Source organism: Heteronotia binoei, chromosome 9 (assembly GCF_032191835.1).
Source record: "Heteronotia binoei isolate CCM8104 ecotype False Entrance Well chromosome 9, APGP_CSIRO_Hbin_v1, whole genome shotgun sequence".
NCBI classification, from domain to species: domain Eukaryota; kingdom Metazoa; phylum Chordata; class Lepidosauria; order Squamata; family Gekkonidae; genus Heteronotia; species Heteronotia binoei.
The window spans coordinates 27,796,737-27,823,405 of record NC_083231.1 but is presented as its reverse complement, the minus strand read 5'-3'; the positions used below and the strand labels follow the sequence as shown (position 1 = coordinate 27,823,405).

The window sequence follows — 26,669 nt, the reverse complement described above, 5'->3', positions numbered from 1 at the left end:
GTCCAGACTCTGGGGGCATGGAGGCAGATGCATGGAAGTGTGGGAGAAGAAAGGAACATGGCTGACTTTGGACACTACACAGTGAGGGGGGTTGGAGGGCCATCTATTTGGGAAATCCATCTATTGGCATGCTTGGTGGAGGTACCCCTCCTCCTAGCACTGAAGAAATGGCATCATGTGATGGATGGGACCAACCATGATTGTGGTGCCTACTTTAAATTTAGTAGCTCAAGGGCCCAGCCATGCACTATCCATGCTAGATCTGTGCACAGAGCCCAATGATGTACCGTCATGTATTTTTACTTTACTCATTAGCTATTACAAGGTTACAGGGTAGCTGGGGTTTTTTGGCATCAGCCACTTGTTTTGTGTACATGTGTCTGTGTTAAGATCTATACAGGGGCATTACAGTACTGACCATTTTATTCTCAATCACATTCCTAAGAACCTCTAACATAAGAGTTTGCCTTTTCCACCACTACAGCACACTGGGTTAACGGTTTCAACAAGCCATTCACTATGACCCCAAGATCTTTCCCCCTCTCAGCATCAGCAAGTTCAGACCTCACCTGAAGATGGTTTTCCCCCCTCCCAATATGCATCACCGTATCCTTACAAAGACTGAACTTCATTTGCTACATTGTCACCCACTCACCCAGTTTGTGAAGGTCCTCTTGGAGTTCTTCACAGTCAAGTTTGTTTTTCACCATCCTGAATTATTTTGTGTCATCTGCAAACTTGGCCATTACAGTACTCACCCTTAGTTCCAGATCATTTATGAATACATTAAATTGCACTGGCCCCAATACCAATCTTTGTGGGTCCTCATTGCTTACTTCCCTCCAATGTGAGAACTGTCCATTGATTCTTACTCTTTACTTCCTGCCGTTTAGCCAGTTTTTAATCCATAAGAGAAGCTGTCCTCTTATCCTATGATTGCTAAGTTTACTCAGGAGTCTTTGGTGAGGTAACTTGTCAAAATTCTTTTGAAATTCCAGGTATATATCTACTGCCTGGGTCACCATTATCTACATACTTGTTCACATTTTCAAAGAACTCCAAAAGGTGAGTCTCTTTGCCTGGTGAGGAAGAGTGGATTCTGTGGTCTGTGGCACCAAGTACACATCTGCACATGGATATCGACAAGTTCCAGTTGCAAAAGTGCCAGGTGACACAGAACCTGTTGAAAGCAAGAGAGATGTTTCAACAGGATTTGTATTTACAACCTTGCACAAGTGAAGGGGGTAGCAATTCTAATAACAACAACAAAAGGAAATTACTGTCTTTATTGGCTTGCTCTCAGAATGATTCTCTGGATGTGAATAATGGGCCTTCCCTCAGCTCCCCCTGATATTGCTTCCAGCTACACCACGACTTCAGCTACAACAGAGCATTGCATGCCTAGGTTTTTAAATCTTAATACTCTGTTGCAGAGGTAAAACTGAAAGAGACACATGAATTGGATTGCAAATGTGTACTGACAAATCTCTTATGCATATCAGGTTTGAGTCCCTAGCTAGGTCACATTTCACTTACTCTAAAAAACCATTACAAAATTTGGAAACAAAATACTGTTCCAGGTCCCATGCAGAGACATTTACAAGCCTAATCTGCTGGTAGTGTGTTATCTTTGCATATTAAATTATGGTTGGCATATGGACACAGTACTATTTGGCTGACCTCACCCATTCTTGTAGCTAGGGAGTTTGCTGACAATGGACTTTCTGTGTGTGTATGGGGGCTTCTAGGAAGATGCCATATTGCTAATCCCAACCTTTTGTTGGATAGGAAAATGAAACACTTAAACTTAAATTCATGGCTAAACATCTTTTTGACCTGTGGGGATTTTATTGTCTATGTATAAAATAAATCCAAAAATAATTAAACCAAAACAAGTATGTGGCTTGGCGCAATATTGAATATGAATTCTGTGTTTCTTATGTGACCTTGCTTTTTAATTTGTAGCCCATATTTGCAATTCACTGATTTTTTTTTAGTAATGTTTATTTTATTAGCACTTTCTTCATTTGTTGATGTTGCTTTTGGCCCATGTGTCAAAGTACAAAGATTATTAATATTTCAGTTATGGTGCCGCTGGGTGCTGTTTTCTTTAGACATATTACTTTGCTGCTGTAGAAACATGCAGGATGGGGGGGTCACTGTCTTTACAGACCAGTGAGGAAAGGTCCTGCCAGTGGACAGAGTTGGAAACCAAATATTTCATCATGTCAGCAACTAAAATATATATAATAAATTTACTGAAATTCTTGTATTTAAACTCTTACAATATTACACTTAAATACAAATACAAAATATCACCATTCGCCAAGGTTCTTCTTTTCTTTCTGTTTCTGAAAAGAGATTTAAACCCAGGTTTCCAAACTCATTTGCATATTAGGCCACACACCCCTGATGTCACCATTGTTTCACCACAGGGCTTTTTTGTAGAAAAAGGCCAGCAGGAACTTATTTGCATATTAGGCCACACCCTCTGACACCAAGTCAGATGGAACCACGTTTCTGCTCAAAAAAAGCCCCGCTGATTTGAAATCAATAGCCATTTAATTTCTCAGGTGTTTCATTTTTAAAAAGAGATTTAAATGGTTCCTGTGCTAGTTGCTTGGTCTCCTGTCCTTATTGAGCAAAACAGACAATAAAACATTAGCTCTTCTGCCCAAAATACGTGAGAAAGTGAATAGCTGTTGCTGTACGTAAATGTTTCTAATGCAGTGTCTAGACTGATGTTGTTGATCTTTTGACTATTATATTATGATTACTTTTTTTATCTTTAAAAAAAAATGTTAGCTGCCTCAGAACTAGCTTAATTGGGGGGAGGTGGTGGAATAGAAATATATAGCGTAGATAAGTTTGTGTTAGTCTAGAATTGATACGAAAGAAAGTGTTTGAGGAATGTATTTGATTACAAAGAAAGCATTTAAGTATTAAAATTATAAGAGCTCAACAGTGAATGACAGGTTTAGGAAAATAGGGTCAGTTGGTTCCTGTGGACTATTCTGCAGGAAGGTAGTAAATAATGAGGTGACAGAATTGTCCATGACAACTCAAGTAAATAATGACAAAGAAGTGAGTCTGAGAAACTCCAGATAGAGTAACTAACTAGCCAGTCCTGTGGTGGATAAAGTTGAGCTACGATTGATGATGTGATATGCCATCTGGGGTGAAATGCATTGCCATTGCTTGTATGCTAAATTAGTAACCGCTTAAGCAAAAAAAAAAGGCTATCCATTGTGCTTAGTTGATGAACTTAAATATTACTTTATTATTATTCATAAAACTTTATCCAGAAGAAAATACATTCCATAGGTGTACCCCTGGACAACCTCTGTATGCTAAGTGAAACGCAGGCATTCAGAATCTTGAAACAGAGGATCTTAGATATTGAGAAACAGTCATTTTGTTCTTCTTGACATAAAACCTGTTCCCCTTTAGCATTTGGTATCTTCCCAGATCATGGGCTGCCTGCTTGCCTACCTTTCCCAGATTACTTTACCCCAGTTACGTCGCTCCCTTATGTTAGCAAGACTCAATGTTCTACCCTCAGCAGTACTGTTTGGGAGGTTTGTCAACATCCCTTATCAGGATAGAGTCTGCCCATGTAATGGAAGGCACCTTGAAACAGTCGCCCATGTCTTAATTCACTGTGATTTTTATGGGGAAGTGCTGGACTGTATAAACAATCCTATTCTGTCTAATTTTTATGGATTACTTGAAGGGAAGTTAGTTTTTTTTCTACTATCTGACCAATGTTCCCATATCACAAGCCTAGTTTTGGCAGCCAAAGTACCTTTTGGCTGTCATAACAATCAGGGAGCAAAAGACTAGCTCCCCTTCTTGATGTTTGACTGGCTTTTATAGCTGAAACTCTATGTAAATTTGCTATACTGTACTTTTTATTTCTATGCCAATAAAGGTATTTGGAAAAGTCTTAGAAAAGTGGCCATTCTTTCATGGCTGTTTCTTATGGGCTAGTTGTGAAAACGTGTAGAGCTCTGCTCTAAACATGAAGCATTCTTCATTCTTCCCCATCCCCAGCAAACAATTTTATCCACATTTATTTGCACTACTGAAGAGCCTGAATCATCCATTTTGGCCTATGCTCTTCAAGACTTGGGAGCTAAATTGTTTAATTGGTTTTATATAATAGTTTTATTGATATATAACAGGGGTGGCCAAACTGCAGCTCTGGAGCCATATGTGGCTCTTTTGCACATATTGTGTGGCTCTTGAAGCCCCTACCACCCTATCAGCTGGCTTGGAGAAGGCATTTGTCTCTTTAAACTGCTTCGCCAAGGCAAGCTGGCTGGCAGGTTGGAGAATGCATTTAAAGTTAAAGTTGCTTTCTTTCTACCTCTCACTCTCCCCTCCCCATCTATTTCCTTCCTCCCTCCCTCCCTCGTCTTGCGGCTCTCAAACATCTGATGTTCATGTCTTGTGGCTCTCAAATATCTGACGTTTATTCTTTGTGGCTCTTCTGTTAAGCAAGTTTGGCCACCCCTGATTGATTGATTGATTGATTGATTGATTGATTGATTGATTTCTCATATTTATATCCTGCCCTTCCCACTGAAGCAGGCTCAGGGCGGCTAACAACAGTCATACCCAGACAATAAAACAATAGTAAACAATTAAAATTAACAATAATCATTGCTGATCAAACAATTTAAAACAAGTTAAAACAATTTAAAATGATCTAAAACAATTTTGGTGCTAGTGTTGATACTATTAAATTCAGGGATTTTGGGCATCTACTTATATTGTAATTTAACTCAAGGCAAGTCGAAATAGAGCTGTTTTTTTTACAGGCCTTGCAGAACTGGGCAAGGTTCTGCAAGGCCATTACATCTTCTGGGAGTTGGTTCCACCAGGCGGGGGGGGGGGGGGGCGCAATTGAGAAGGCTCTTTCTCTGGTAGCCTTCAGTCTCGCCTCTCTCGGCCCAGATATTGACAGTAAATTCTGCAATCCAGATCTGAGTACCCTCTGGAACATGTGGGGAGAGACGGTCCCTAAGGTAGACAGGTCCTCGGCCATATAGGGCTTTAAAGGTAATAACCAGCATTTTGTAGCAAATCCGGAATACTATTGGCAGCCAGTGCAGTTCCCGCAGCCTTGGTTGTATGTGCTCCCGTACAGAGAGATCCAATAACAGCCTGGCTGCTGCGTTCTGCACCAACTGCAGTTTCCCAATCCGAGACAGGGCAGCCCCATGTAGAGGGCATTACAGTCGTCTAGTCTCGAGGTGACCGTTGCACAGATCACAGTTGCTAGGTCACTGCGCTCCAGGAAGGGGACCAACTGTCATACCCGCCTAAGGTGAAAAAGAGGCGGATTTCGCAGTGGCTGCTATCTGAGCCTCCATTGTCAATGTGGGCTCCAGTAGCACACCCAAGCTTTTGACTTTGGGCGCCGATATCAGTGGTGCCCCATCAAAAACTGGTAGAGGGATTTCCCTTCCCAGACCACCGCGACTCAGCCAAAGGACCTCTGTCTTCATCGGATTCAGCTTCAGATGACTCAGCCTGAGCCACCCTGACATGGCTTGCAGCGTCAGGACTAAATTTTCTGGGGCAGAGGCCGGCTGGTGATCCATCAGCAGATAGAGCTGGGTGTCATCAGCGTACTGATGGCAACCCAGCCCAAATCTCCGGACAATCTGCACAAGGGCACATATAGATATTGAACAACATCAGGGAGAGCACCCCCCCCGAGGCACCCCACAATTAAGCAGATGTCTTTGGGACAATTGTCCCCTGATTGCCACCCTTTGTCCTCGACCGAGGAGAAAAGAGGAGAGCCATTGCAGGGCCAACCCCTGAATCCCTGCGTTGGCAAGGCAGTGGACCAGCAACTGATGGTCGACCGTGTCGAATGCCGCCGACAGGTCCAACAATATCAGCACTACCAACCCGCTGAAGATTGTCTACCAGGGTGACCAGCACTGTCTCCGTCCCATGACCTGGGCGAAAGCTGGACTGGTGTGGATCTAGGATGGAAGCGTCCTCCAGAAAGCTCTGTAACTGCAGCGCTACTGCCCTCTCAATTATTTTACCCAGAAAGGATAAATTCGAGACCGGCCGATAGTGTGCCAGTTTGGCCGGGTCTAATGTTAGTTTTTTCAAGAGGGGGTGGACTACTGCCTCTTTGAGGGGCCTTGGAAAAAGCCCCTCAGAGAGGGATCTATTTATAATATCCCTTATAGGATATCGAAGCTCCATCCGGCACACTTTAATCAGCCAGAATGGGCAAGGGTCCAAATCACACGTTGTTGGGCGCGCAGTAGAGAGGATTCTGTAAACTTCCTCCAGGCTAGGTGTTATAAAACTGTCTAAAGCTGATCCAGAAAACAGGCACAGGGCCTTACTGTTTCAACTGTGACAGGGAGGTCGTGGCGGAGCGATGAGACCTTATCTGCGAAGAAGATTGCAAAAAGCCTCACAGCCAATGTCCAATTCCCTACAATTTGGTCTGCCTTGTGGCAGAGTTGGTTTCATTGGTTCAAAATACTGGAAAACTTCACAAGAAACAGCAAGGAGACTGTTTTTTCCTGATAATTCATGTGACTGATGCTCTGCGAGGCAAACAAAGGAATATACCATGTTACAGGAAAAAGGGGAGGAAACACAGACCTGGCAACCCTAAGTTTCCTCCCCTCAACCTTGATGGCCCAGGCTATACCCAATCACGTTAGATATTGGAAGCTAAGCAGAGTTACCCTGTTTAGTATTTGGATGGGAGACAGACCACCAAGGAATTCTAGGATTGCTGCACAGAGGCAGACAATGGCAAACCACCTTTGTTTACCTCTTTCCTTCAAAACCTTATGGTGTGGCTATTAGTCAGCTGTGACTTGATGGCACTTTCCACCACGAGAGCTTGTTTTTAAAATATATGCAGCTTATTGACAAATAGTGGAGCAATTTTATCTTCAAAACAGATAGAAAACAATGGATTCATTTGATAAAAGAACGGGGGGGGGGGGGAATCCCAAAGGATATATGCCCAGACATTGTTTGATTCTTCATGTAACAGAACAGTCCTTCCTCTGCATGATTATGCATCAGATACATGAATTGTCCTTAAAACACACATAATTGGTTACGGCCAGTGATAAGCTATTGGACCAGGAGTGGGCAAAAGAAACATTTGCTGTGGTATTTCACACTCCTATTCTTGCTTCCATACACCTCTACCTGAGGCTTCTAATAAGACCATAAGGAACCACTTACTGTTAATTCTGACAGCTGAAACTTGGGAAGCTTGTTTTTTGGGCACCAGTGAAGGCTGAATGAAGTTTAATACTGTAAATACTTGACAGGACTTGTATTCTCAGGAAAGAGGTCACAGCCAGTTCCTCATAGTTGACTCCCTTATTAATTGGTCTTTGAGGAGAAAATTAGCTAGGTATCAAATTTAAAGACTGCACAAATTCTACTACTTCAATGTTGCTGACCTTTCCCTTCCGCCAACTCATTAATACATGAAATCCGAAGTAAAGGACTGCATTGTCCTTTGGGATACAGAATTTTAAGAATACAATACTTTTAACATCAATCCATCCATCTTGGAACATATTACTTGTAATTATGCTCTTTCTGGAGGAAAGTGAAGGTATCACGGAGCCTTTAGTCAAGGGCTGCTTCTCGTTAGATGTTTTGTGCTCTGTTACAGCTACCCAAGTGCAAAATGCTTGTATATTGTGTCTGCAGTGAAAGGTTTTGAATTCCCTACTTTAACCTGTTGCACACTTCTTTCTGGCTGCTGTGGAGGCACCTCCAATGTTGAGTTTGCTTTCTCTTGCACTTGGCACTCTAATTTGCACAATTCCAATGCCGTTTCAGTGAGCCCCCAAGTGCTTAATGCCAGGTGAAGCAAAGTCTGCAGCAGAGGACTGCCTGGTGAGAAGCTAGTGTGGAGGAAACATATAAGTCCCAAGCTGAAGAATGCAAGTATGTTTCCAACACAACCTTCAGAAGTTCTGAATCAGAACACAGTTCAAATATACAGTTCTTTGAAAGTTCTTTGCACCCAAATAATTTTAAAGTGGCAAAGCATTCAGCATTGCCTTTCCTTCTAAAGAAGAATGGTGTTGGTGATTGTTTCATGAGGCTGCAAGTTATTGTCCTCCTTTCTTTGGGGTCCTGAAAAAGATTGCTTTTATTTTTGGCAGTATGAAAAAGCACACCAGTGCATTAGTCAGTTCAGGTTTCAGATCCATTGCTCCATTCTGTGCATCTATAAATCATATCCTCTGTGGCCCAGTTTGGGATTAGAAATCTCAATGTTCATTTGAGTACACAGGATGCCTTCTTGTCCGAATGGGACGTCTTGCATTAGTTTTGTTGACTTTTATTTAAATTCTTGTTTTGCCTGCTATTGAGAAATATCTCTGATGTATAATTTCCTTTCTTCCTCAGGAAGAGTCACCCCTGAACAGCTCACCTCATTCACCCAGCTCTTCAAAAAGAAACCTGAAGCTCTGGAGAACCACTGTGGGCTTTTGCCGATTGCACTAGCCACCGTGCAGACACTAAAGCACCCTCAAAATGCCAAATGGGACAACTTCTTAGCCTTTGAAAGGCTACTTATGCAGGTATCTTGAGATGTGAGCATTATTACTTTTTATGGAGGGGCAGGGCTTTTTTTGAGCAGGAACGCACAGGAATGCAGTTCTAGCTGGCTTGGTGTCAAGGGGTGTGGCTTAATATGCAAATGAGTCCCTGCTGGGCTTAAAAAAAAAAAAAGCCCTACGGGGGATAGCAAATATTTGAGGATATCTGTTTTGTCCCTGTCCAAGAAACTCAGAATGAAATACATGGGGTCAGATCCTGTAGCAAGTCTCCACTGTTGGATTTTTGTCAGCAAAGTGGGACTTTCATGCCTTTCCCCTCCTGCTGCAGCCCCAAATGCTGCCTCTGGGGAAATGGGGGGGAACTGGAGGTCTACAGCAGGAATGGGGAATCAGCAAAATCACCCCTTCCCTCCTGTTATCCAAAAGCTTCCACTGCATCCAACTCACAATGGTAGTTTACAGTCCAAGTAGTCATCTGATCCCAAACCTCCAGGGCTTTATTTGAGCAGAAATGCACAGGAACACAGCTCCACCTGGCTGTCATCAGGGGGCATGGCCTAACATGCAAATGAGTTCTTGCTAGGCTTATTCTACAAAAAAGCCCTGCAAACTTTTATTTATTAATTTTATTTCTAGCCCATCCTTCCAACAAGCGGGCTCAGGGCGAGTTACAACATAATCGTAAACAAAATATACATTTAAATTACTCAAAACTACCCCATTTAAAACTACTAATCTACAATAAAATGATGGCGTCCAGACTAATTCAATTATATTTCAGGTGATCCAGTAAATTATAAGGGGAGGGATGGTGGCTCAGTAGTAGAGCACCTGCGTGGTAAGCAGAAGGTCCCAGGTTCAATCCCCGACATCTCCATCTAAAAAGGGTCCGGGCAAATAGGCATGAAAAACCTCAGCTTGAGACCCTGGAGAGCCGCTGCCAGTCTGAGTAGACAATACTGAGTTTGATGGACCGAGGGTCTGATTCAGTATAAGGCACCTTCATATGTTCATAAGCTTTCTCAGCAGTTTGTCTCCAGCTCTTGAGGGACCAGGTTTTCATGAGTAATCCACATTCTATATAATCTTTACTACCATGAAAACCATAAAAAGAATCTAGCCAAAGTTAGGTTTTTAAAAATTACAATTTTTGAAAAATGGGTTATTTCCTACCTTTGAATATATCATTCCGGTATATAATATATGGTGTCCATTTCTAAAATAAGCTACATTACAAACTCTAAGAAACCAGTCTACATTTCTAAGAGGATTTTTTTTTCATTCCATTTAGCTGAAATAGACATTCTTGCTGCAGTTGAAAGACTATCCACGTGATTCACTATATTTTTGTTAAAAAGCAAGCAAGTTAAAATTGTTGGCTCTAATGATAACTGACATGACCAAATGTCCTAAACATATGCAGTAAATTAGTCTGGGAATCATTCACCACATCTTTGTCACTCATCATACTGTTGACCATTGATCTTTTGTTTTGTTATAAAGATCTTAAAAGAGTCTATAAGGAGTAATGCTGCTGACATAATATTTGATGGAGTGTTCTCTCAAATCAATTACTAATTTTCTCTAGGGACTACCCTACCCAGGAATGTATTTCAGTTATTCAAGATATATGAAATCAATTCATTCTTGATTTAACAAAAATGAATATATTTTGGTTGCAGTGTCTTTATTTTGAACCAAGAACAAGAATTCTTCCTGCTTTGTAAAATCTTCCTTTGGGTTTGGTAAATATGATGCAATGGTATCTGCATAAGATTTTAAGCTGTCAGTTACAATTTGAATATTCTCATACAGTCTTGGTAGAATTTTTATCCCTGATCTTACCTTCTTACCTGGTAGATTCCCTTCATAGTGCTTTGGTGATCTGTTAGGTCCTTGCATCTTCATCCTTTGGTAACAGACTGTCTGTGATACTAAATGGCCTGGTTCTTCTACAATATAGATTGCTACATCCTGGGCTTTTTTTTTTTGGTACAAAAAGCCCAGCTGGAATCATTTGCATATTAGGCCATACCCCCTGATGTCATCATTATTTCACACAGGGCTTTTTTTGCAGAAAAAGACCAGCAGAACTCATTTGCATATTAGGCCACACACCCTGACATCAAGTCAGCTGGAACTGTGTTCCTGCTAAAAAAAAAGGGAGGGAGGCCCTGTCTACATAATTATCAGTAGAACAAGCTTGCCCATTGTGCTCTTAGCTGAGCAGAGGGAGCTACAGTGCTGGTTTGGCCTGGCAGGAAAGCCAATGCAGCTTTCACTTACTGCCAGGATAGAAGACAGGAGTGAATGAATGCTTATTTTAAAAGAACTTCAGGCTTTTTGACATTTCAATCCATAATATACTGTGAGTGATTTCTAGAAGGAAAAAAAAAAGGGGGAGGGTAAGCAGGAAATATTTGGGGAAATACTATGTGATGTCTTAGATTAATTTTCACATTGAGTTTAGTGGAAGAGTTAAGACTGTTCTTGACTCTCTCCCATTGAAATCAGTGAGACCAGGTCCTCAGTCTAAGTACATTTTCTTGAGAATGAATTAGAGAGGCCAGCCTCTGGATCCCCTGGAATTATAGCTCATCTCCAGACTACAGGCATCAGTTCCATTGGAGGAAACGGATGCTTTGAAGGTGGACTGCACAGCACTGTACCCAGGGAGGACTCCACCCTATTCCGGGCTCCATCCACAAATCTCCAGGAGTTTCCTGGCCTGGATCTGCCAATGCTACCCACCCCATCCCCCTGAGGAGGTTTGGGGGGGACTGAGCAACCCTAGAATAAATCTATTTGAACGCAACGTGGCTCACATCTGAGTAAGTGGCAGAGATTTTCCAGAAGGACGGCCATGTAGTGGGTTGTAGTAAAACTAAATGGAAGTCTTGTGGTATCTTTAACAAAAAAAATTGTTCCATCAGAAGCATTTGTGGGCAATAGGTCCATTTCTTCAGATGCAGTGTTCAAGGACCCACTCTTTGTATCTGAAGAACTGGACTGTCATCCATGAAAGGTGATGCTGGAACGTGTAAAGCCCATGCTGTTATAAGTACTTGGCTTTGGCTAGGTTGTACGCATAGTATGTGTGTGTGTAATGTGGTAGGACTGGTGTATTTTGAACTAAAATGAAATACCGCTTTGCCACTGGGTCAAAGGTTTGTTGACAACAGTCTGTTGTAGGTTCCAAATGCAGAAAAACACAGAAGTTTGGAAAAGGCAGGAGACAAGCAAAGATGTTTTAAATATGCATTTTGATGGTTAGTTGTTACCGAGTGCACTCCTAATCATAGCCCTCTATGGATTTATACCCATTGCTTTTTCAACCATGATAATAGGTTGAGAAATGGAACCAAAGCAACCCTTCCCCCCCACCACTGCCAGCATTATACTTACTTCCTAAGTACACACTCATTTTCTGAACTCCAATGGCAGTTACTCTGGATTACGTGATTATTTGGGATTACATGCTTGCAATTCTTGAGTAGGACACACAGCACTATTTTGAGCATACAGTTTTGAACAAAATCTTGACAGCAGACTGCAAACAAATAAAATCTCATCGTTGCTATTCAACATTACAGAAGTACGGCTGTGATCAGTGGTTCTGTTACAGTTCAATAAGCCTTTGTTTGTGAAATGAACACGGACTAGCATCATTTTGGTATATGCAAAAACCACATCTGTGTTTGAAGAGCTCGCCATGATCATGGCTAGCTAGCTCTACTCTTCCTTCGTTTCTCCTTCCCCATATTGCTTTTGTTATTGTTGCTGTAGAAGAATATCAGTGATTAGCAGTAGAGGGAGGGACCAAACCAATCATCTTCCTCCCCAGTCAGATGTTGACATCACAATATGATGTGCAGGGCCGGCCCTGCCACTGGGCAAACTAGGCGATTGCCTAGGGTGCTGGCCTGTGGGGGCACCAAAGTGGGTGCCCCTCATGTGACTCAGTGACATTATCAGTGCAGGGGGAGGGCGCCAGAGATTAACCTTGACTAAGGTGTCAGACAGTCTAGGGCTGGCCTGTTGATGCGCTCGCAATGATAACGAAAATAACAGTATACTTATGTTATCTTCTAATAGCTGTGTATTTGACATAATGACCATAAAATTGTTTACATGAGTACTTACGATGATACAAAAGAAGCTCAAAAGCCTTTAATTAACCAAGGGTCTTTTTCCTTATGTATGCTTTCACTGTATCTGTTTAACCCCTTTAGTGGAGACTGAAGCATATTAAGAGGTCATTGTTCTGGAACAGCACAACTAGGTCTATCCACTTAGAGAGAGGTTTATGTAAACATATTTACATTTTTGTAGTCTCCCTGAAAATTGCTATGGAGATCCAATAACTATTGTGCTTCTAAACCATATCTCAGGCTCATAGATTTAAAAAGATGGAAGTTTCCCACACTGTGCATTTTGTTTATCAAGCAACTTTAATTTTTTTGATGACTTTTCAGTTTCCTTTTCTAAGCAGTAAAACTATTATTTATTCTATTTTTCTAGGAATGATTGGATGGGATGTTCTCCATCCTTACAATATGAATAATGAATGCCAGATTTCTATACAAATTAAATGTCCTGAATAGCATATATAATAGGTACCTACTGTTGTCTGTAGAGGGAGGGAATTGTATAGATAAGGTAGGTACAGCCAGTTTGTGGGGGAATTGTATAGATAAGGTAGGTACAGCCAGTTTGGTGTAGTGCTTAAGTGTGCAGACTTTTATCTGGGAGAACCGGGTTTGATTCCCCATATCTCCACTTGCATCTGCTGGAATGACCTTGGGTCAGCCATAGCTCTGGCAGAGGTTGTCCTTGAAAGGCCCCACCCACCTCACAGGGTGTCTGTTGTTGGGGAGGAAGATAAAGGAGATTGTGAGCCGCTCTGAGACTCTGAGATTCAGGATGGAGGGCAAAATATAAATCCATTGTCTTCTACTACTACTACTTTTAGCATGGCCTGAAGAGAGAGAAACTAATTTACATAACTGGTTTTATTGGAAGCATTTTTTAACTATTGGCACCACACTAATTTTATTACAGTCAGCTATAGTCATATCTTCCTCCTATGAGCAAGAGATGCAAATGTCACATCTGGTGAACATCTAGAGACTTGGTGAAAAGAATATTACATTTTGTATACTTGGAAGTATGTATGTAGCCATGCTCTTGAATAAGTTCATATTGCAGAGAACATTCTGAAATTTTGAATCTGCAGCATGTATTAGGACATGTTTTACATAATTGGGAATGATGGCTTTGCAATGGGTTTCCTCATGTCGTTTCCCCCTGCAATGTTTGTTGACTTGGTTGCTGTGGAAAATGGATTTTGAGTTGGTTTCTTGTGTTTGCAGAGCACTTTCAGATGTTCTCCCTTTTGACTTGGATAAGAATCAGTTAAATTAATACTCCGGTCCAAAGTGTGTTGTCTTTCATCTGATGCGCTGCCACAGGTTCGCCCAAGGGTTTGGGATTATCCGGTTGAATTTTAGTCTCTCTTCTTTCAACAGCTGATCCTTTTGTTTTGTTGCAAACTGTTTTCTTCAAGTCCCAATTGCAGAATTAGTTTTATCATGTGGCATACAGAAGTCAGGGGGCCTCTGTGGGAGAACAGCAGCCTTGGAAGCTCCCAGGTGTACAGGGAACTTTTGCTATGGTTCTTTGAATAGCAGCAATGGAGCGGGGGGTGTCCTAAAGAAGCATATGAAATGCCAATATTTAGATACTAGGTCTTCTTTTTACCTGTGAGCAGGCCTCATTTTGTGCAGGAATTCACAGAAGCGGAGCTCTGGAACCTCGAAATTTTTTGTGCTTTCTTACCCCCTCAAAACCAAAAATACTTGCTTCTGGGCTCCATTGTTCAACCCTCCCTTTGAGAATTTTGCTGTACTCTAAGATTTGATAAACTTTTAAATATTTTTCTCCACAGAAAATGGGAAAATAACCAAAACATATAAAGCAGACTGATGGAAATCTTCATCAGGCCACACAGGCGAAAGTAATTTTAAAAAGTATGATGGGAGTAAGGTTTTATTATGACAATTACAATTCCAGAAGCATTTTAAGATAGATGCTGAGCTGATATAACTTAGTACACCTTCCAGTGATGTCAGGAGTTTGTGGCATATGCAAATGAGTTGTGCTAGTGATCTCCGGCACCTTTTCCCCCCTATAAAATGACCCCTGCCTGTGAATATAATTAAAAATTCCGAAGAAAAACAGAGAAATTTTTGTAACTTACTGGGGTTTGTTTCAAAACTCTTTTGTTGGTTTGTTGGTTTGCACAAAATGAGAAACTGTAGTTACTGGTCTAGGGATGCACATAAGTTCAGTCTGCAAAAAAAGGGGATTTTTAGCAGCTGCCTACATGCTTACAAGCTATGCTGAAAATGCAGAATTGGCCTCCTTTCCCTCTTTAGGCCAGAATGATGTATTACTTCAGAAACTGCTATCTAAAGCCATGTTTTCTGGGTAATGTGAACATGGGAGGGGGGTGTGGATTTGTAGGGGACAGCTACAGGTGAAAGGAAAAGGGCTGAGTCCTTCTCGCTGTTGCTGATTGCCACTTGCAAATGCCCCCCAGGGACATTTTTCTTCCAAAGTAAAATCTGAAAACCAGAAACGCAATCTCCATAATTCCTTTTGTTAGAACCAGCCAAATAACAACAGGCAAGCTTTGAAGTTCACTAAAACCCTTCATTGGGCTGGATATGATAAAAAGAAATTATTTAAAACCTCAACTTTACATTCAGTTTTGGACTTCAAAACAACTGGGAAATAATGGGATCCACATCCCTTCTGCAGTTCCAGAGGGGATGTAAGGCTGCACTTTTCAGAAGGGCTATTGGCTGGTCTGAATGAGTGCTTTTAAAACATTGGCTTTGAAGGTCAACTGCTAGTTAAATAAGTTATTGCTGGTGTGATGTAGTGGTCTAGAGCAGTGGGCTCAAATGTGGAGAACCGGGTGTGATTCCCCAGCCCTCCACATGAAGGTAGCTGGGTGAACTTGAGCTCTCTCAGCCCCATCTACCTCACAGGGTGTCTGTTGTAGGATGAGGAAGGGAAGGCAATGGTAAGCCGCTTTGGGACTTGAGAAAAGTGGGGTATAAAAAAATCCATCTCTTCTTCTAGTGGTTGATATTTTAAACATTATTGTTACCCACCTTTGTTCCCAGTTTTGTGAGAGAACGGTGAGTGTATAAACATTTTAAATAGATAGATAAATTGTGTTTGGGGGAAATGGTTAAGCAGCTTCCTTCTGGTCACTGATTCTCTCTTGTGAATGGTCTTTACTTTAAGAACATACTGTGTTGGGTTCTCTGTATTTTTCTCCTAAACTAAGTCTTGCTTCATTCCTAGACTGAAGTCTTTCTATTCTGACTAAACGTTGGACAGCTGTACAGTACATCTCATGAGAATGTCATCTGTTTTGAATAGGACTGAACACAAGGGGAAAGGGTGGTTTTCCTAAAAATCGTTTACCATTGTCAGATGGAGACCCCTTTGGGTGATGACTGCAAAGGAGCTTGGGAGGTGGTTGATAGAACGATTCCTGATTGGCTACACTCAACCCATGTGACCACAGTAGGAATGACAGGAAAATTAAGTACACTGTACTTTTCCCCTCGTTCATTTATTTTACAGTGCTAAGTGAAAGCCTGTTGTTGGTATATGTTTACATTTTATTGTCAGGTGCTGGTAATACAGTCTCAGTTGGACATGCAGAATGCTAAGCCAAATTTAAAGCATGTTAGGTTGGAGCTGGACTAAAGAAGTATGGGGAAAATGCTTTTTGACTGAATAATAAACTTCAGTCGTCTTTTGCGGTATGACTTTGACACAGCAAGAAGTCTGAAATGAAAACCAGAGTGGAGTGAAGGTCTTGACAGAAATGTGCCTTTCATTAGTTCTCGCAAAAGTGTTTTTTCTGGTAAAACTTTCAGGTTGGAAGGGTCATGGACAGAACTTTATCCTGGTTCTTGTAACTCATGTTCGAGATTTTGATGTGTTCTAGCGTACACGTTCGGAGCACAGATTCAAACAATTCCACTTAACCGCACATTCTTCCAGCTGTCATTTTATCCAGTTGTGTGTGTCTGTGGGTGCATTCACACTACACTAACTAATATGTTTTACATCCAGATTTTCGCTATACTTACACAGTAAAAATCTGGATGTAAAATGCATTAGTTGGTGTAGTGTGAATGCACTCTTATAGACCAAGCAAAATCAAGTAAGTTTGAAATTGTTAACAAACAGTGGGAAACTGTGTGGCACAATAATAATATATCAGTAAAGAACAATTACGACAACAATTTCTGTGTCCAACTTCTGGTATATTATAATAAGGAAATAAATGTGACTGACTGTTTGTATATTCATAAACTAAGCACTGTCCATGTAATTAAACAACTAATGTCCGTAAACAATATCAATGCAGAGTCCAAGTCTTATTCCAAAATTGTCCTGAAGTGGATCATAAACTTGAAGAAATCACAAAGGAAAGGAAGCTGCAGCCAAATCCCTTTCTCACAATATAAGAACTCGTGGGCATTCGATGAAATTGCTGAGCAGACAGGTTAAAATGGATTAAAGGAAGTACTTCTTCACCCAAAGGGTGATTAACATGTGGAATTCACTGCCACAGGAGGTGGTGGTGGCCACAAGTATAGCCACCTTCAAGAGGGGTTTAGATAAAAATATGGAGCACAGGTCCATCAGTGGCTATTAGCCACAGTGTGTGTGTATATATAAATTTTTTGCCACTGTGTGACACAGAGTGTTGGACTGGATGGGCCGTTGGCCTGATCCAACATGGCTTCTCTTATGTTCTTAAATCAAGAGGCTCAGGACCAGTTTTGATGAAGTCACCTTCTTCAACTTTTTGACTACCTGTAGCCATTACAGTCATGAATATGTGTTGGCTATGGAGGCTCCAGTCTATATTCATTCAGTAGACAGTGTAAACACTGTGTAGCTGAAATTGCTTCTCTGTATAGACTATCAAGGCATTGCAAGATGAGAACCAATAAGGGGGAAGGATGTCTTTCTTTTCTTTGCATCTTTTAAAAAATATATCTCATGTCAGCCTGACATCCATTTGCCATAATTGCCAAGCAGAAGCTAGATCCCCTATTTTAATTGTTGGCAATTTCACTGCAAGAACCAATTAATGGTTTCCCCTCACCTAACTCTGATGCATATATATTGCAAAATGGCTTTAACTGAGAGTACAGAATATTTGTGGAGACACCTGTTGACCCGCTCTCTTGCTGCGAACAAACTTTGAGCCCGTTGTTAACACCTGATGACTTGTGCACTGGCATTCTCATCTCTGACTTTTATGTGCTGTTGCCAGGATGTGAAGAACCACATGCCTAGTTGTATGCTTTGCACATCAGGGGAAACCCAGCCCATACATGCAGGAGCTTCCCAGAGGGAGCAAACCTGAAAGACATTATCAGTATAGAGGTGAAAAATGTCCCCTCCCCGCATTATGTTCTATCACTGTCACTTGTATTTCCTCTACTGTTAATGAGCTGGCCTCTGGGCATCGTAGTTCAGCTTTCAGGAAATGAAGCAGGGTGGTAATAGAACCCTGTGTGAATATGGAACAAATCCAGTCACCAAAGCTTTGTTGAAAGTCTCAAGATATAGGAAATGCTTTTGAGAAATTCTTTCTCGTTCCTTAGCATAAGATCACCACCAGTTGTTTGTACAATAAATAAGTTTTCCTTATGTTGCTTTTGTTCTTCTAAAGTTGACGATATCAGAACTGAACTTACTAGACCTGAGGCAAGAAACCCCTGGCATTTGTATCAAAACAGTGGTACCCCAATTTATTTTGCCTGGCATGCAGGGCTAGTTTATACCCTGAGGGACCAAGGCGGTTCCTCTTCTGGTCAAGTACCACCCTCTTTTTAGATACTGGTGCCCCAGTCCAATAAGGGAGATCTTAATTTGTAATGCGCCTCTCATTTAAAGCAATGAGTTGCCAGTGAATGACATCCACATTTGAATGCGTAGTTTGCATGTCCATCTTCTGCCCCGACTAGTCAGCTAAGTGCAACGGGGTAGGGACAAGAGAAGGTTGATCTGGTCTTTGTAATTGGAAAACATTTCCTGTTCTTATTGGCTTAATAATAACATTTTAAAGTTAACAGCCTGCATGTGTTGCTGATGCAGATGAGAGTAAGAACATAAGAGAAGCCATGTTGGATCAGGCCAATGGCCCATCCAATCCAACGCTCTTTGTCACACAGTGGCCAAAACCCAGGGGCCATCAGGAGGTCTACCAGCAGGGCCAGAACTCCAGAAGCCCTCCAACTGTTGCCCCCCCTCCCAAGCCCCAAGAATACAGAGCAGCACTGCCCTAGACATAGCGTTCCATCTAGTGGCTAATAGCCACTGAGGGCAACTTTGATCTGTATGTTTATCCAGTCCCCTCTTGAAGCTGTCTAGATTTGGACTCCCATCTGCATTGTAATGCTCATCTGATCCCAATGGAATTGGCTGGCTCCACCATCTCATGCCAAGCAGGTATGGCCATTTGTCTCTGGAGCCACCAGTTGCATCACGTAACGGATCCATCACAACAACCTTAATTTTCACTGTGAGCATAACTCTTCCTGCTCTTCCTTCTGTTTGGTAACAATTGTGTTGAATGCTGCTTATGTTAATCTTATGATATAATTGAAGAAGTACTTCTTCCTCTTATTTTATTCCTTCTATGTCCTTTTTGCTTCACGCCCCCTTTTTTTGTTTATAGTCACTAAGTATTAATGGGGTTAAAGCTTGTGGCTTTATGAGTCTCATTATTATTCATTCTGCTTCCTCATCTGTGATCTTCCAGAGAACTGGAGAGTGAGAAAGAGATCCCATCATCCAATTAGCCCAACAGAAATTAAGAAGACTAAGTAATTACTGTTTGTGCTAAAGCATATGCCCTTTGTCCGTTACAGAGACTCCTCGGTATACTGATTCTAGCAACGAGAGTTTTTCCCCCATCTTTGAAACGTTGCTTCCCTAAAGCGAATGAAAAAGCATTTTGAGATGGTGCTTCTTAGTAAATGCCAGTTTGTTTCCTTGTTAGGCACTTCTGCCAACAGTTATCAACATAAAGCAGCTCCGTTATAGAGAAGGAAATTTCATGCGCTCAGTGCAACCAACTGTCTGTGCTAAACCTTTGAAAACATTTCTTCATGTTTTCTCAAAAGGATATCTTTTTATGTCAAAGATGAAGTATTCATTATGTTTTGGGTTGTTTTTAAGAGCCAGAAACGAATCATTCCAGGTTTTGTCACTGAACTGCATTTCTGTTAGGGGGGAGATGGCAGAAATAAAATAAAACTTGTCACTAATCTCTGACTGTTTAGCATTTTTTCTCCTGCAAATGAAGCTGAGCAAATAAAAGTAAAAATGTCTGCATTAGTTCAGCAGTAGCTTTATTGCATTTGGAAAATTATTATGACAAGAATGGAAATTTAATAGAGAAATTGTCTTTCCATCCTAGAGCTGAAAAGTCTAGTGAAGGGAATATTTTAGTACAATACTGCCATCTACTGGTTTTGGGGATTTTGGAAGGTGGAACTCTTTGAGCATTCTTTGACCATTTTACTATTGATGACTCTTGTAGTAAAATACAAATTCCATATACTGGGAGGTAAACAGAGAAAGCAGTATTGTAAAAGGTTAAGAATTGCTACCATTGATTACAACTGCACCGTGTCTGACTATATTATTCACTTCCTTTAATGTACATATCTGCTCACAGCTTTTTGTTCTGGTGCTCTCTGAGTAATCATGGGTGAAACAATAAAGAGCAGGAAGAGCTGTTTGGGCCGTTACCCTCCCGTGGTGATGCTGTGTTTTGAACAGTTAAGCACAAACCCTTTTGCACAGAGCTCATTCATCAGGATGCTTGTTTGGCTTGCTTCCAATTCAAACCTAGCAGTCTGCAAAAATCTTCTCTCATTTGTTCTACAACAATAGGGTTTAGCTCTGTTTCAGGGCTTTGGAGTGACTTTTCATGTGTGAGCTGAGTTTCTTGGGTGTGCATGCCTTTATTTGCGGCCAGGGTTGCCTCCTTTTGAGCAGCTGCTGGTGGCGATTTTTGTTGTTGTTGATGTCAGAGCACAATTTCTGCAGTGGCCCCAAACAAATCAAGCCCCACTTATCACATGAATCATTGTTAAAGTCGGCAGTAATCCACTGTGTAAAATCTACCCATAAAAGTGGGGAAGACAGAGTAGGGATCAAACCTGGAACGCATTAAATTAGTTCCAGTATGTCCAGGGCAAGACGCTGCAGTTGCTTGCTGGAGCAGGCAAAACGGAAACAGGCAGTTTATAACAAGCAGTCTGGTTGGAGAACAGTGGGGTTCATTTGAAAAAGATTTATATCCCCCCACTTACATAAACATTACAAATGTGGACTTACAAGCAGGGAGGCCAATCTTGATCGAAATCTGTCTTAAGAACTTTTTTCCCCTATTGTGAATAAAACGGACAGCGTGTGCTCTTGTTTGAAGATTCGGCCAGTATTTGTGGAATAATCTTTGTCAACGTTCTCGGCTAATTAAAACACTCCCCCCCCCTTTTTTTTTCTTTTGCTCAGTGAAAGTGGACCACCTACCAATCATTGAATGTCGTTGCTAAGAATAGACCTTGAGAGAAGCAGGAAGGATCAGAGCCGATAGGATCTTTTCTCTGATGCCATTAATTTTGCAGAAATTTTATTTAGCGTTTAACAAGGCAACAGTCATGCTGAAATGTGAATAGTAACATTTTCAGCTGTGAAGTAAAATGTGGTGTGAGAAGGGGGTAGGCATTGTCCATAATAAGGCATGGAATAAAACCTCAGCAGTTTGGTGTTAAAATGAGCATTTTTATCATTTGAGAGTAGGAACAGAGTCCAGAAGGTTTTGATCAAATGATTCAAAAGTTTTGGACTCAGATACAGTGGATGTAGCCAAATCTCTGTGTTTCACATCTGTAAAATACAGGTAGCATTACTTTATAAGGCTGTTGTAGGTATTATTGAAAGAGGAAACACTCCGAATATCCAATAAACGACTACTTGCTTTTATTCTTCTATGAAGAGCGTACTACACAAGAGAGTTTGTATGAGATATTTTGATGAGCAAACCCCTCCCCCCACCCCAAGCATTCCTCACACCTTCTTAAACTGTGAGACAGCTGTAGGAGGTCAGTTCTGGCACAGATGGATATCTGTCCCTTAAACAGAACATCACAACCAATGCCTGTATGGGTAAAGTTGTTTATTTGCTTGCCTCTCTCACTTTCACTTCTAGTGCCTTTCATTTACAGGAGGTGTTATCTATTACATTTTTATTTCCCACTTCCTCCAAGGAGTTCACACACACTGCCCCCCCCCAACATTCCTGTGATACAGGCTGAACTGGGATAGAGTGATTGGCCTAGTGAGCTTCATGGCTTCGAGCAGGGGTGGCCAAACTGTGAATTGGGAGCCACATGTGGCTCTTTCACACATATTGTGTGACTCTCAAAGTCCCCACCATCTCAATGGCCAGATTGAAGAAGGCGTTTGTCTCTTTAAATCACTTCTTTAAGCCAAGCCAGCCAGCGGCTTAGAGAATGCATTTAAAGTTAAAGTTGCTTTCTTTCCATCTCTCCTCCCTCTCCATCTATTTTCCTTCCTTCCTCTACCTACGTACCAACCTACATATGACATTCGTGTCTTGCAGCTCTTAAACATCTGATGTTTATTCTATGTGGCTCTTATGTTAAGCAATTTTGGCTACTCCTGGTTTAGAGGCTTCAATCTGGGTTTCCCAGGTCCCAGTTCAGAACTCTAAACCCCAGTTGGGGGTAGGGAATCCCCCAGTTTGGAGGCCCTCCCCCCACTTCAGGGTTATCAGAAAGCAGGCAGTGGAGAAGGAAATGTCCACTGGGCACTCCATTATTCCCTATGGAGACTGGTTTTGATCCATGGGCATCTGTGGCTGGGGGGGGGCTATTTTTTGAGGCAGAGGCACTAAATTTTCAGCATAGCATCTGGTGCCTCTCTTCAAAAAAACCTTCAGGTTTCAAAAAGATTGGACCAGGGGGTCCAATTTTATGAGTCCCAAAAGGTGTCCATATCCTCCATTATTTCCAATGGAAGGAAGGCATTTAAAAGGAATGTGGTCCCTTTCAATGTGATGGCCAGAACTCCCTTTGGAGTTCAATCATGCTTGTCACAACCTTGATCCTGGCTCCACCCCCAAAGTCCCCAGATATTTCCTGAGTTATACCTGACAACCCTCTCCAATGCATCTCTATAAAGTGTTTTTACTGTACCTCACATAAAAGAGCCCCGTGGCACAGAGTGGTAAAGCAGCAGTACTGTGATCTGAACTCTCTGCTCACAACCTGATTCCGGTGGAAGCTGGATTCAGGTAGCCGGCCCAAGGTTGACTCAGCCTTCCATCCTTCCGAGGTCAGTCAAATCAGTACCCAGCTTGCTGGGGGGAAAGTGTAAAAGACTGGGGAAGGCAATGGCAAACCACTCCGTAAAAAGTCTGCCTTGAAAACATTGTGAAAGTAACGTCACCCCAGAGTCGGAAACGACTGGTGCTTGCACAGGGGACCTTTCCTATAAAGCCCTCTTGTGTGTATCCCCCATCTAGTGTATGTATTTGGGCATCAATATTGTTAAAGTGTTGCTCCTTGAAGTAACAGATCCGAGGGTTGGTGATGTACCAGTATAATGACAATGCACAGCTAAACCATGGGAGCATTGGAGTCAGTGTGGCATAGTTGTAAGAGTATCATTTTAGAAGCAAGAAGTCCCAGGTTTTTCTCCCTGCTCAGCCATGGAATTCTCTGGGTTGCCTTGAGCCAGTCTCGCTGTCTCAAGATTTGATGTGAGGATAAAATGGTAGGGAGAAGAACTTTGGTAGGCGACCCTGAGTTCCTTGGAGAAAGGTTGAGATAAATATGTAGCGGAGCACAGAGACAGCAAGCTAGTACTCTTCTGGGATCTCGTAAGAAACATGCGATTTGCTTCAAGGTCAGCACTAAATTCTTGTTTTTGCAAGCTACAGAAAGAAAGACTCTCCATCTGGCCGCTAGGGCAGGGAGTAGACTGCACCAATCTTTCCCCACTGTAGAAGTCTGTACTAGTAATTTATTTTGTTCACTTTTTATTTTGATTTTCTCTTCCCTAAATATAGTGGCAGATAGGAAGATCAAAATTTGAATTACCTGAAAAATCTAACATTTAAAAATTTATATATATATATAATTTTCATTTATTGATTTTGAAGTTGTGAAATATAAAAATAGTGGTGACCAGGGCTTTTTTTGAGCAGAAACGCACAGGAATGCAGTTCCAGCTGACTTGGTGCCAGGGGCTGTGGCCTAATATGCCAAGTTCCTGCTGAACTTTTTCCACACCAAAAAAAGCCCTGGTGGTGACTACAATTCATTAGTGGAGTATGTCTGATATTTTTCAGGCCCCTGACTGAGAGGCCTCTGGCTTGGCTTTAACATTGTTCTGTTAATGGTCAAGAAACCCTGGCCTTGCCACTTTGATTTCCTTGTGAAGCATCTAATCCTTTTGGAAGACTATATGAGGGGAAAGCCCTGACCTGAATAGGCCAGGGTAAGCCCGATCTCATCAGAATCTCGAAAGCTAAGTAGGAGGTCAAGCCTGGTTGGTACTTGGATGGGGAGACTGTCCTAGAAATATCAATTTGAGAGGACAGAGGCAGGCTTTATTCAGCCACTTCTCTGAATATCCTCCAGGCCCCAAGTAGGCGTCAGTCACCAGAGGTCGACATATATATACACACACACACACACACACACACACACTAACCATGCACCACCCATGAGAAAGTCAGGTGTCAGCAACATCATTATATATATATATATATATATATATATATATATATATATATATATATATATATATATATATATATATATATATATATATATATATATATATGAAAGCCTGGTGTCAGCAACATCTTCATTATATATATATATATATATATATATATATATATATATATATAATGAAGATGTTGCTGACACCAGGCTTTCTCATGGGTGGTGCATGGTTAGTCTATTCCTTTTTTTAATTATCAAACTTTTCAGGTTCAGCTTAACATTTAATAATCCCTTGACTGAAAGTTCTAAACAGGATGTGGAAATGACTACTCTATATTGCTGTAACTTTTGTAGAGATTAGTGCCAAAATTCAGGCTTGTTTTCTGTCTTTCGGGGAATCATTTCTTTAAATGGTTTCTGTATCCTATTCCTGTTCCATGACCAACACTGCCACTGAAATGAGTCAAAATAACTAGGGTTTTTTTGTTCTTTAGTTGACCGCAGATGTAGCAATATGTTGTTGTCTGATAGCATATCTTGACAAATTGCGTGTATCTTTGTTTAGAAAATTTGGCGTCTGGCAATTATAAGTATTTAATATGTCATTAGAGGATGTTAGTTTGTTTTTAAGCCTTCCATTTATGGCATAATAAAATCAAGAACTTAATCTGACAGGTTCCACTGAGGAAAAACAAGGATGAGGCTAAAAGTTTAATGAAGGCAGGAAATTGCATCTCAAAAAAGGGAGGGACTCTGAGGAGGATGGAAGTAACTACGGGGAGGGGAGAGACAAATTGCTAAGCATTTGCAGTACTATTTTCTGCAAAATAAATGGAGATAGAAGTACTATTGAAATATTTTAGTAGTGAATGTGATAAGTGAATACCCCGTCTCTACTGAATAGGATTGCCAACCCCCCCGGTCCAGGCGGGGAATCTCCCGGCCAGGAAGTTCTCATCGCAGGAACATCCTTCTGCGATGATGTCACCCGGAAGTCACGTCATCAAAATGACGGTGCCCATGCAGGGCCACTCTAGGCGTTTCCGGGGAATCTCTATGGTTTTCTCAGATGCTCTAGCCATTTGGGAGGTTAAACTTTATGATACTTTTGTACCATAGAGTTTTATTCTCCCAAATGGCTAGAGCACCCAGGGAAACCATAGAGTTTCCCCAGAATCACCTAGAGCAGCCCTGCACGGGCACCGCCATTTTGATGACATCACTTCCAGGTGACATCATTCATCTCGCGCACACGATGCACGTGCATGAATGTCCCCCATCGGGGGATGAAGAGTAGGGTCTTGGCAACCCTACTACTGAAGGATTCTAGACACTCATTTTGAGAGAAAAGTATATTGTTTCCCCTTTGAATAAACTGTACTAATCTTCCAAAATAGGCAGCATAAAAATAAAACTCTATATTTTCTAGTTTTCTTCCGCTGCTGAGATTAGATCTTTCCCCTACTTTTTGCATGTTAAGTACATAACATAAGATATTGTGTGTAGGCAGGAAAAACAGGGATAAAACAACCATTTTTCTTTTCAAGAAGCTCCTGCCTTTTTCTTCCTGCCAGCATCCCCTAGTATGCTAGTACAGTAAAGTTTTAGATTTAAGGGATTTAGCAGTGGGACTGATATTGCATCTATCATTGTTGGGTTAGATCCAGCAGAACATTTCTTCAACAGAAGGGGGATTATATTCAACTGTTCCCTCCTCCACCTATATACCTCTGGCTGCCTCCTCAGAGCTGGGAGAATTTCCTCTAGGAACTTCATTGCAGAGGACATTTTGAGCTGTAGCAGGAGATGGGAAGTGATGAAGGTCCTCAAGATTGAAGCCATTATCATTTGTGGCTTTCATTCATAAATTGCTGTGCAGCAGGAGTGATAGAAATTTCTCACCAGTGCTTGAGCAGAGGATCGGCTGCTTTCTTACAGTCCTCCATACTAGCCTGTGCAAGTTGACTTAACCCCCTACTACTTAGAGACTGGTTGCAATTTCCAAACAAAATGCTATTTATATGGCCATATAATTGTACGGACCGAAAATTCCTGAGGCTCATCTAGACCAGGGGTGTCAAACATGCAGCCCAGGGGCCGAATCAGGCCCCCGAAGGGCTCCTATCAGGCCCTCAAGTACCTGACTGTCATCTGCTTCCTTCTCTGTCCTGCTTCCTTCTGCATCACAGCTTGCTTTGCCAGG

At 41.5% G+C, this 26,669-nt stretch overlaps 1 protein-coding gene across 1 annotated transcript in view; it reads left to right on the top strand.

Annotated features, from left to right (window-relative positions):
* SCFD2 (sec1 family domain containing 2) overlaps positions 1-26,669 on the top strand; it is a 241,667-nt gene that overhangs the window by 38,925 nt on the left and 176,073 nt on the right. The window contains exon 4 of the mRNA XM_060246351.1: positions 8,434-8,609. Within this exon, the coding sequence (XP_060102334.1) occupies positions 8,434-8,609 (176 nt within the window). The remainder of the gene's footprint in view (positions 1-8,433; positions 8,610-26,669) is intronic.